At 40.4% G+C, this 12,289-nt stretch overlaps 1 protein-coding gene across 1 annotated transcript in view; it reads left to right on the top strand.

The window, feature by feature from the left end:
• The window catches only part of nek7 (NIMA-related kinase 7), a 67,839-nt gene that overhangs the window by 23,460 nt on the left and 32,090 nt on the right, over positions 1-12,289 (top strand). The window contains exons 3-4 of the mRNA XM_023269890.3: positions 8,728-8,868; positions 9,906-9,968. Coding sequence (XP_023125658.1) covers positions 8,728-8,868; positions 9,906-9,968 — 204 coding nt within the window. The remainder of the gene's footprint in view (positions 1-8,727; positions 8,869-9,905; positions 9,969-12,289) is intronic.

The following is a 12,289-nucleotide window of genomic DNA, read 5'->3' as shown; positions in this document are numbered from 1 at the left end:
CGCATTTGCTCTTGTATGAGTGGGAGGGTTAGTGTGGAGGCCCCGTCAGATCAGATTTTGATCGTCACTGCAGAGTTTGACAGACACAGATCTGTCTGTAAGCGCCAAGACAAGGCGGTGTAGTTGTGGTGCCAATTCAGAGGAGAAGAATGAGAAGCACCTTTGGGGTGAATCCTGCTGGTTTGACTGCCTGCCTGCCTGGCTCACTGGCTGAAGATGAATATTGCATGGTGCCTGCTCAAGGGGGCTGGTGACTGCTGAGGGTGTGAGTCCCACCCCCCACCTGCCAGTTGCTGTCTCTGTCTCTTCTTGTATCCCTCTCAGTCTCTCGTGGACTGCATCTAAGCTAATTCAACAGATTTTGTAAACATTGTTTGCATGTGACAAATACGAATGTCCACATTTTAAGTTTGTTTTTGTCAAGATTTTTGTCCATTGTGTAAAGCGTGAAATGTCAGAAAAGTGAAAAAAAAGTTTCTGCTTCTTCCTGCTTTGGCTGGTAAATGACAGAGGTGTGCCTTACAACCAACATTTTGTCGGTAGTGAGAAAGACACAGTCCAGCCATGTATTCTCAGGTGAATAGACATCTGTTCTGGGTTCTAATCAATCCAAAGTCAAATTTTAATTGTTCTCATGTTCTCTGTTTTTTTTTTTTTGTTGTTGTCTATCAATGGGCAAAAAATGTGTTTTCTTGCTGGATGTAAATATTATGTTAAGGAGGTGAAAACATTTTAGAGTACTAGGATGAATGTTTGTTCCTGCCATGTATTTGTGAACTTAAATACAAAAAAACATAAATACAACCCCTGTGTATTCAGCTATATTAACTTTTAAAAGGACCTACAGGTTAATGTCTGTGGCTCAGCTAGGGGTCTGTGTTGTGTGTCATATCCCATCTTTCTCTCCTTCTCATTTTTTTCTTTATTTTTTGTACAGTTACTGATTCATACCAAAATGCATGGCTGCAATCTACAGATGTATTCACTTTAGAAAAAAATGGAAAAGTTCAATTTTATGGAGTTTAAAGTGCTGGTTCAGTGTCAACAGCATTCCAGACTGTATAGATGTGCTTTCAAGTTTAGCACTCTTTAATGTGCCCTGAGTTTTTGTGGGGCAATGGTACACAAAATTTACATTTTCATATGTTCCTTTGATTTTTGCTCTGTATGTGGTATACAGCATACAACACAAACACAGAAAATCATATTATGTCCACATGGCTAATTACCATAAGCAACTAAGCATGTGACTAATTAACATATCAATACATATGCATGTTATTGAAGCATTTTTTTGCCTATTTCTTGACCTATATTTGTAAACTTGCTGTTTATGCCAACAGAAAATTGATTCTTCATAAAATAATGCCAAATAGACCTTCAGCTAAATTGCGTATTTCACCAAAAATCTTGCTGACAAACTTGTAACAGCCCTGCAGGTAGCTATAGTGATGAGTTGTGTTTTTGTTTCATGCACAGTGCATGTTGCTTTACTAACGTCTCTTTCGCGACAGTGCCATTGACCACTGATGCTTCACAATATTTTCATGGACTAGAACCAGGTTTTCAAATGCTGTACAGCTGTTGGTATACAATGTCTTGCTACAACCTTCCTTCTGCTTGCATAGAAACCAGCGTTACTTTGACAATGTCAGCCAGTAATTGGCTCTTAACTCTTTCTTGTGTAGCTCTGACCTCTGTTGAGGTTGTCATTCTAATGGCAGCGGTACCCATACTACATGAACGTAGTAAACGCGTATAACCCTACTAGTATGCAAGCTGTAGTTGACCTATAGACACTCACAGAACAATCTAGGTGGAACTCGCATTCTGAAATTTCCGTTCCAGGAGAGTGAGTATGTAGAAAAATAGACCATTTCTCACTGTAATTGTTTGTCTCACAAGGCGTACCAAACAGCGGAATTTTACACTGAACTGAAGATCGTATACCAAAAAGTTCAGGGTGAATTCGCATACCGTTGCACTCCTAGTCTCTGCATGCCTCCTGGTCTCTCTCCATGCGAGACAGCACCTCTCTGCTGCTGCTGGCCTTTCTGTGGCAGCCGTTGGCACTACTAGGCTGTCACATCACACCCTCTCCCCTCTGCTGCTTGTCCCCCTCCACCCCCCAGCCTTCCTCCGTTTCCCTGTCTTCTGCGTTCCTTCTTCCACTCTCCATGTGTCTTGTCAGTTGTGTTTGGCAATGGTGTCATTATTGGGCAGCCCGTATCACACTTCCTCCGATGAACTGTCTGTCTGCTCCCTCTCCGTCTCTCGCTCTACTTTTCTCTCTCTTTCAATCTCCCTGCTAGTGACTTGCCCATGGCGGTTGTGTGTCACCTTTATACCCAAGACATGCTGTCCCTCACAGACGTTACCCATAATGCCTTGCACAACTGCCACTTAATCTCTATCCCCTGCAGCTTGTCCCCATCACAAACCAGAATGATGTGTGTGAGAAGAGTAAGCACACCACATGGTACAGAACAGAAATACAAGTCAAGAAGAAAGCCTGCATTATGATGATTAACATTTTGAATGAGATGGTAATTAATTTGCCTTACTAGAATCTTTTTTTGTCTCAGTCTTAAAACATTGTCTAGGCCTGGAGTAATTGATCATTTTGACAACTGACATATGGATCTGGATTGCTATATTAATCTTCCAATTTTTAGTGACTATCATATTGGTCAGTGTTGTTTTTTTCGTAACATTGATAAGAGACATTTGTGATAACAAAATTTTTAAAAAGTTGAGTAATTGAATTAGGGTAAATATGCAGTTTTGTTTTCAAGTCACAAAAAAGAATATGAATGTGTTGCCTTGGCAGCATTTGCATCATATTTTAAGATATACAGTAAAGGCACATTCTTCTAAAAGAAAATCCAGGCATCCCATCAACTTTAAGTTCTACCATCATTTAACAAATACAAGAACATTCAAGTTTAGGTCCTTACAAGTGACAGCGTGTAAAACGCTCTCATCTTAGTTTTGTCCAGACTGACCCCGGCCTCATTCAGGGTCGTTTCTCTGCGACTTCCTCGTGTTTGTGTGTCTCTGTGTATGTCTGTGTGTGTTTGCGGGGGCCTAGTCTTTCTGCTGGGAGCTCCTGATTGTGTGACACCCATGTGCGGCAGATGAGACGGCCTGTCAGTCAGCTCTGGCCTGGCTGCCCTTTGAAGGCCAGGCCAGGGGGCGAAGAGGTGCCGCAAATGGCCTGTGAAGTTTACATACACTGCCCACTGCTAAACAGATTAGCTCTAATGAAGTGTCTAATGTCGGGGCCGCTGGCTGACATAATCCTGCCTGGCAGCCCGGCCCCTTGGCTGCCAGAAAAGCCGCCCTCCCTCCAGCCCTCTCTTCCGCCCTCGCATGGCCTCTGCTGCCACCCAGGGCGACTCCACACGGGGAGGTGCCCACTGTTAATCATGCTGGACAGTGTGCGATCTGACATGCAAATGTAGGTCATTGCATATGTAAATGTGTGATTACGAGGCTGGCATGCCAGGACACATTAGCAAGACTGTGCTCTCAGCAGGCGGTTGTCACAGCGCTTTAGAGGCTCATGCTAACATTTGTCAAGCTACCATGCAGCGAATGAAAGCAATGCCCTCTTGTCCTCTCTGCTCTCTCTTTTGCTCTCTCTCTTTCTCTATCTCTCTCTGAATCTCAAACTGTTTGTCCTGCATCCTTGTACAAGTGCGTTTGGATTCTGAAAATGCCCAATATGGTTGCACTTTCTGTGCGACACACTTTGTTTATCTTTGTGTTCGCTTTAATTTTTGCTTTTCTTCCAAGCAGCTTTCAGTGAAACAAAATGTCAGAATTGTTAAAAGATTTGGCGGTAACTATTAGTGAAGCATAGTAGCTGCTGTTTGGATCTAAGATAGCGTTGAACAATGGCCTGCCTGTGGAGCATCATGTCATGCCCGCTGTCAGTGACTCCCACACAGCTTGGGATGATGGTGATGTCATGCTGAAAAATGCACACACCTCGGTGGTGTTAATTGGACAAGGCATCTCATTGGTTCACGCCTATTCCTTTTGCTGTCAACTTTAGAAAAACAATGAAATGCCTAAATTAGCACCCCTCTTTAGTCCTCCTTCCTCATATGACAGTCCTGTTTTGAGGTATGTTTCCCCTCACTGTCTTTTTGTCTGTATTTGCTACTTCAGTTGTTGGTTAATTTGTGGTTGATATTTTTAGTTTTGCCATTGTACAAACTGAGTGATGATGTTGCTCTGCTTCATTGTAATCAGCAGTGAATAGATAAGCTATTGCTGTCCATAATGCTTCATGAGGCATGATCTTATAGTTATCTACTAAATATAAGTAAGTATTGTGAACCAGTTAAGTTTTTTTTATCAAGCAAATACCCAAAACATTTGCCTATCTCAATCGCTTGAAATTGTTTGTGTTTAAGTTTTGTTTGTTGACACACACACACACACATGACAGGCAATTTGAAGATTTCAGCTTAACAGAGACTTAACAAAAGTGAGTGCATGCAGCAGTTGTGCAACATAGAGAAAAGATGGACAACATGGACAGTATGAGATTGCTGGACAATAGGATAAACAAGCTAACAGCCCTGGTGAGGAATGTAAGGACTTCTGTAAGTGTACTGTTGTGGGTTGACAAAGACAACACTACAGGAATTATTCCAGATCCCATTAATACTGAGGATCCACCAATATATTTTTTTACAGGGTCGATGTCGATATATAAGACCGATAACCAACATTTCGCACAAATATACATTAAAACTTATTTATTAACACATGATAGCAGGGAACCTGTCATTCATAACTCGGTTTGTTTATCAACAAGTATTACTATTACAGAATTTATACATTAAATATTATATATTAGTAGCTCTCATTCATAACTAGACTATTTGATTATTAAAGATTACTATAACTGAATTTGTGTAATAGAAATAGGAGTGGTGATGTTTGAGCATCACGTAACACTACGATGCTCTCTTTGATTACCTTGAGATCAATTGATTGACATGAATAATATTTTGTCTCCTGCAGTTCCGTCTGCTGTTCTTCTCTGTTTAGTTAAATCTTTTGCTGTTCTATCATGTTATTTTTTCTAAACACTGATTCAAGGTGATTTATTATTACCTCCTAACTTAGCCATGTAGCCTCAGCCACTATGAGATCAGCTAATGTTCTGATATGTGACGATGGCTATGCTTCTTGTTCAGTTTTTGCAGTTTGTGTCTTTGCTATAGAGACGTGTTTGTCAGTTAGAACAGGGTATTGAAGTAAATCTTACTTTAGGGAGATGTCACACAATGCTCAAGACAGTGGTAGCCACAGATTAAGAGCCACAGCAAGCCTCGTAACAATAGCTGTAGCCTACCGGCATATGCAAAATAAGTTTGAGCCATACCACTTGTGAACATGTAGAAGTGAATTATTGAGGCCTTTTCTTTATGCCAGGCATACTAGGCATGCTTGTGGAAGACTGCAGCGTTATTAGAAGTTCAGCAGTGCCTGCTGACAAATGGCTCTGCTCATTCACTGGAGCTGCTCCTATCTGCAAATGCATTCATGAGTCCCAATCTGTAAACAGAGGCTTTCAGTGGCTGGCTGTTACTCGTGACGTGTAACAACCAATGAGATAATATGACGACAGAGTGACTGCATATATATATATATATATATATATATATATAGAGAGAGAGAGAGAGAGAGAGAGAGAGAGAGATGGTTGCATCAGAGCGAAAGTCGTGCATTTATCTTATTTTGTGGTAATCGTTCAATGGTAAGAATACCAATAATCTTTAAAAAGTCAAATATCAGTCTTATTAATCATTCAAGCCATTAATCTGTCCATCTCTAAACATTGCCACTGACAGCTTTCTGATGAGTCTGATTGTTCTGAGAGTGGCAAGAAAAGAGGCAGATGGCTTGCTGCAGCAAATGGTGCCATCCTGATCACATCAAGGTTTCTGCAGCCCACATATTGAACTGTTAGCGTGGGGTAGTCCACTCTATGTAGGAGCAGCCTGCCATCTTAGTTGGTGTCTTCAAGCCTGCCTCCGCTAAGCTGGAAACAGCACGTGACGTCTGTCATTACCTTATGTGAGTTGCTGAGCAACCTAAACAGTTAATTTGATGTTCCCTGCATGATCCCAGGAAGTTGGGATTGACCACTTTAAGGTGCCCTTGGAGCAGATAGGGTTAAGGGCCTTGCTCAGGGGCCCAGCAGTGGCAGCATGGGGATGCAGCTGCATGAACCCACGACCTTCCGATCAGTATCCCAAAGCCTTTCCCACTGAGCGACCACGACCCCAGGATGTGCTGAAAGCTGTTTACATTTGTGCAATTCAGATTCATCCCTAATAAAAATAGTCATTTGTTGTACTTGTTTCTTTTTTAATATTGTAGTTGGGTTAGATTTAAACATCTTGACAGAATTACAAATATTGTCTTTCCTGGTAGTGAGTCAGCTGAGGGGATCCTGTATATCCTCCACTCTGTGCTCATGGTACCACTGTCAAAAGGTGAAAATGAAGCATACAAATGTGATGACACTTTCTTCTTGTATGTTTTAGTGATTAGGAGATTAATTTTTGACCTTCTCCCCCTCTTCATCCTTCTTCCCTCTCCTAAGTTGCTTGCCCCTGAGCTGCTCCCACAACCACGCTGGCAGAAGCACTGGTGACATGTGGCATTCTGATATCTGTCACCTTCTGTTTGCTCCCGCCAACGCCTTTTACAAGTTTACCAAAGGGCTGGAAAGGTCACGCTGCCTGCTCTGTGTATTTTTCACACATTATATCAAGGGGCTCATTCTGGTTTATTTTTGAGTGTGTGTGTGTGTTTTTTTTTATTTTAGAAGGTGAGTGTCTCAGCCTGCACAACAAATCGTGGTGAGGAGGGGTGAGGAGTCCTTTAGTCTGTGGCCCATTGCCAGATTGTTGGTGATATAACTTGGCAGACGAAAAAAGAGAACTCTGTATCCCTGTGAACTTAAAAACCTTAGACTGAATGATTAGAAGAATGCATTTATGTTAATAAGATATTTTATGCCTCTGTGCCAGCGAAAGCCCTGGCTGGAGGCATTATGTTTTTGGGTTATTCGTCCCTCTGTCCCTCCATCCGTCCCATTCTCATGAATGCAGTATCTCAAGAATGCCTTGAGGGAACATCTCTGGCACAAATGTTCACGTGGTCAGTGTCAATGGGATCTCAAAAGACGTGTTTGTCCGTAACTCAAGAATTCAAATATAATTTCACACAATGTATAGTAGAATGAAATGATGAAGCAATGACATTTCATATCTAAAAGGTCAAAGGCCAACTTCATGACAACATAATATTCTACAAAAACGTCTTTCAGGAACAGGAGGAGAGATTCTGAGCATATTTTAAATTATGGTTGGCTATTAAATTAGTGATGCTAATTTTGGGTGCCCACATTAAAATTAAAGTAAATGTATTGATGTTCTGTGTTGCTGGGTTGAAGATATGTCTGAAGAATCCTCATTTGAATGTTTGAAGCTTCTCTGCAGCAAGACCCATATTTGAAGCACTGTCTTCTGCATGGCCACAGCCTTTTGCTGAATCACCCTTATTGTTCAAGCATGTGAACACATACAAAGAATTTCACTGGTTTTCATCTTCAAAGTCTTCAGTACCTATATTATGTACTGGACAAGGATGAATGTGAACTTCAACTTGACTGGCCAGTGGAGGTTTACAATTGGGAGGTGACAGTTTATTGTTTTGCTGTCTTGCTTTAACCAGAGAACATCTCATGAAGCCAAGGGGTATTTATTAGCCTGCAAAGAAGATGTAAGGCATCATTGCGAGGTTCAATAATGCTAATTATTACTAATTTAAACTTGATGTCTAGTGTCAGTTGGCAACCACTTTTGTTGAAAAATATGTTCCCAGGCCTTGCATGATACTGTTTTGCTGTTTTAAAAAAACTAATAAGTTAGATTAGGCAATATTTTAACTTTCTACTTGTGAGTTCACACTTTTTAAATTGATTAGGAAAAACATTTCAGTCCAATCCTCGAGGTTTTCTTTGAATATCTAAGTAAATAACAGGAAGTACAGATATTTTCTCATCTATAGTCTTTAGTAAGGTAGGTGCTCAAGTTAAGTGAATGCACATTCCTTAAGACATTTCACAGTGTGAAACATCATCCTAATCATCAGTCAGATCATCAGCAGCCTAGAGCAGCCTCTCAGCAAAACAAACTACAGAAGCTGGGCTTTACCATAGTTTTACCCACATTCTTCAGCCCTCATCTTTTCCTCTTTCACTAATGTGGAGATAGTTGCACTTCAATGACAAATACAGCGTTACAGCAAAATGTCTGTAAATTATATGCAGTTTTCCCTTGTGCAGAGAGTGAGGGCCCATGTACACAGGCTTTGTGAAGATGAATGTGTGTGTGCATGAATGTTAATAGTCATCTGCTCTGGTGACAACTATGGCCAGAGCCATTATGTTTTGGGTCATCTGTCTGTCTGTCTGTCTGTTTGTCCATCCGTCGGCCCATTTCTAAGTAAACATGATTGAGTTCACTGTGACTACACTGAACACCTTTTTACGCCGTAACTCAACTTGTGAACATGTTGTTTCAGAAGCTTTCAAATATGGCATAAATGTTGATTTAAACTTAAGATGTATGTAAACTGCAACCTGACTGCCATACAACCACAAGCTGGTAATTCTTGTTTCTTTCCTTTCAGAAACCATTGCAGCCAGATATGGGCCACAATTCACTGGCTAACTTCCAGATCGAAAAGAAGATTGGACGTGGCCAATTCAGTGAGGTTTATCGAGCAAGATACCTGTTAGACAACACATCAGTGGCCCTGAAGAAAGTTCAGGTAAGATACAGTAAATGTAAAACTTTAGATACTAAGTATATTGAATATGTTTTCCCAAAGTTAAATTTGTCACAAGGTCATCACAAATACGCTCACACTTATGGGTATTTTGGCACTTCAGAATTCACCTCATCAGCATGTAGGATGTAATAAAATATAGTAAATAATGAATCCACCTGTTGTATCTGTGGCTAATAGAGCTGAATTGTTGGGGTAAATTCTCTAATTGTGATTTTTCTGATAGATATAGCGACTTAATGTGTGGTATAATTTCAGAAATCAAGCTTTAGTTCAGTATTTACTAATGGATTTAAAATATATAATTGAGCATTACCACAAGAGAAAACCTGAAAAGTCTGAGGATGGCCAGTAAGGAGAGTTTAAACCCTGAGTCAGACATGCTGTAATATGAATATGCTAAATTGCAGCCTTTGTGATTTGCTAAATGCATTGTTTTAGACTACAATTTCATTTTGAAATTGATTAATCATTCAGACCTTTTTGCTACACAAACACAAATTGCTCAGTACGTAATAGTAAATTGGACTCAGTTGGATGAGAAATGAAAGAAAATGTAAATTCTAAATCTGTTCACCATTTTGTTAGTGAAGAACTACAACCATTTCCATACACTTAAACATACATGTGAATTATTTTTGTGTAAATTAGGCTAATCTACCTTCACAATATTGACTCTCCAGTTCTCTTGGTGAATTTACTCATAGATAGATACATGGTCATACATGCAGTATTCACTGATATATACACATTCAGACTGGTAAAAGGATAAGCAGCTGTGATTGAGCGTCTATACATGTAGATACACCTTACACAAGGGTATGTGTGTGTTACTCAGTTGTGAAACACCTGTAGTTACTCCTGCGCCGCCCTCTAGATAACAGCAACCATGTTCTCTGTTTAGTGTTTTTTTTCATAGTTTCTCTACATCTCTCCATCTTACAATTTTTTGAATATGTCATAACACCCTTCTCTGTCCTCTCTATCTCTCTCTCTCTCCCCTTTTGATCTCTTGATAGATATTCGACTTGATGGATGCCAAAGCTCGGCAAGATTGCATCAAAGAGATAGATCTCCTTAAGGTAAAGAACCAGAGAAGAGGGAGACAGCGCCATGCGCTGTGCTCTGTTCTCTTAAGGTGCCTCAGCTGAGACCTTCCACCACAGGAAAACAATTGATCTGCACCAGACGGCATGGATTTGTGTGTTGTGTGTGCGTGTATATCCTTCGATGGTTGCAAATGCAGAGGGTGTTTGTGTACGCAAGTGAGAATCTGAATGAGTGTGTTTGTGTGTGTGTGACTGTACAGTATCTGTGTATTACGGTGTGTGTGTGTGTATGTGTGTGTTTTTCAGGGTACAACAGTGTTACATCCCTTCAGGCTCACATTGGCTCTTTTTTTTAATGCCAAAACTATTGTTTTTTTTTTTTTTTTTTTTTACATCCTTTTGAAATGTTTAAAGCCAGGCAACAGTGCATCTGCATGGAAATTTAGCAGCTTCTCTCTTGTGTCTCTTCCCTTTCTTCATTCTAGCTTTCCTTTTTTTCCCCCAGTGAAGTAGTTTAATTTATTAAACTACCTTAAACGTGTCAGCTGAACTGCTCTCAAATACTAATGAACAAACTAATGACAGCTTCAATATCTCTGCCTGTCTGAAAGATCCTAGATGTGTGTCAGAGTTCTGTGTTTGTTGTTTGACTGTGTGTGTGCGCGCATTTGTGCAATTCTGGTAGTGTTCCTCTCCACATATGCAGCCTTTCTGCATGTGAATGTGTGCACTGCAGGCAGTTTGTGCACATATGCATGCTCACACGTACACATTAGGGAGAACAAGAAAACAAAACCAATTAGTTTGTGCCACTCAAACACTTCATTGAAGCTCCTGGGGCTCTTTGGGCCAATCAAAGACAGCCATGCTCAGATGCAGACGAGTCCCTGCAGAGAGATGTAATCTGAGTAGCAGATCATTGACTTGACGCATGAGACAGCAGGGTTTGCCTGATTTGTACTTCTGACCTCCTAAGAGGGGTCAGTGCAGGGTTAAATGTCACAGTCTACCAAGTGACTGTTTCTCATTTCCTTTATACATCTCCTACATTTCCTTTTTTCCTCCTATCAATATGTGGATCCTTTTTCCTGTGTTCTATTCCCCTTGTTCTTCTCTGTTCTGTCTATACCTTTTTGGCCAATTGCTATGTTTTTCCATCCATCGCTCCGCTGTCGCCTCCCCTTGCTTCATTTTTCCTACTCAGAGTTTTTTATTCCTTTTTTTCATCCTCCAAGCTGATTGTCTGTGAACATGGAAGTTATGCCTGGCCCTGTGCTGCCCAGCCAGCACGATAATAAAAGACTGAATGTGAGAGAGACAGTCCTTCTGCCTTATCCCCCACTAGACAGGCCAACAGGAGACACAGCCAAATCAGAATAATGAGAGGCACACTGGCATGGGCCGACTGGAATGACACACATAGTCGCACATGATCATGCACACACATGCGCACATACACACATGTACTCAGTCATGGCCTTTCAACAGTATGCCTATTTATTTGTTTGTCTGTCTGTGTTTGTGTCTGCTCATTCATCTGTATTTTCTTGCTCTGGCATGATCATTTCAACTTGAGAATCTCACTTCTCTCTTCATCCTTTCGTCTAAATCCTCGTTGATAGGGATGTTGGTTTGCAGAAATGGCCTGCTCCCTGCCAGTCTGCTAATTTTACCGTTCTTGAAATCCCACAGCTGCGTATACCTCTTGCTTGTGGTTACCATCAAGCCTGAATTGTTTTTTGACTAATGATCTGCCCTAATCAGGAGTGAAAAGCTGTGATAATGTCTTCTTACTTTTCTGTGTTTTTGTGTGCTATGTGTTTGTGTAAAAATGTGTGATATGTGTGTGTGTTTGGGTTCTGCTCCTGATTAGATTATGCAGTAGTTCACTGACAAGACAGGGAACTGGCAGCAACTGGCTTCATTTAACCTGATACACACACTATGAATTTCATTTCATTGTTAGAATTCTTTGTGAGCAATATATATATATTTTTTTTTCAGTTTTCAATATATCTTTCGCAGGTTTAGTACAAATTTAGGTCCTATTGCTATTGACAAACAACCCCAAATTGTGTTTTCTTGTTCCGTGAAGTGAAAAATATTTCACCAACTTTATGTGCCGTGAAAGCCGAGACTTTCAGATGTACACATTATGATTGAGTCACATTGGTGCTGCATCATCATAATGATTTGTGACATATTTTTGCAATTTTATGATGCTGTAATGCATTCTTAATCGTCATCTAAACCTAATTTAAATTGTTATAAATTTGTATGTCTGAAGCTCTTATTGAAGAGATACCTAATCTCCTTGAGCCTTCTACTGGTTAAATAAAGACAAAATAAATAAA

Source organism: Amphiprion ocellaris, chromosome 2 (assembly GCF_022539595.1).
Source record: "Amphiprion ocellaris isolate individual 3 ecotype Okinawa chromosome 2, ASM2253959v1, whole genome shotgun sequence".
NCBI lineage: Eukaryota > Metazoa > Chordata > Actinopteri > Pomacentridae > Amphiprion > Amphiprion ocellaris.
The sequence above is the reverse complement of the archived record's forward strand: the minus strand, read 5'-3'. Positions and strand labels throughout refer to the sequence as shown.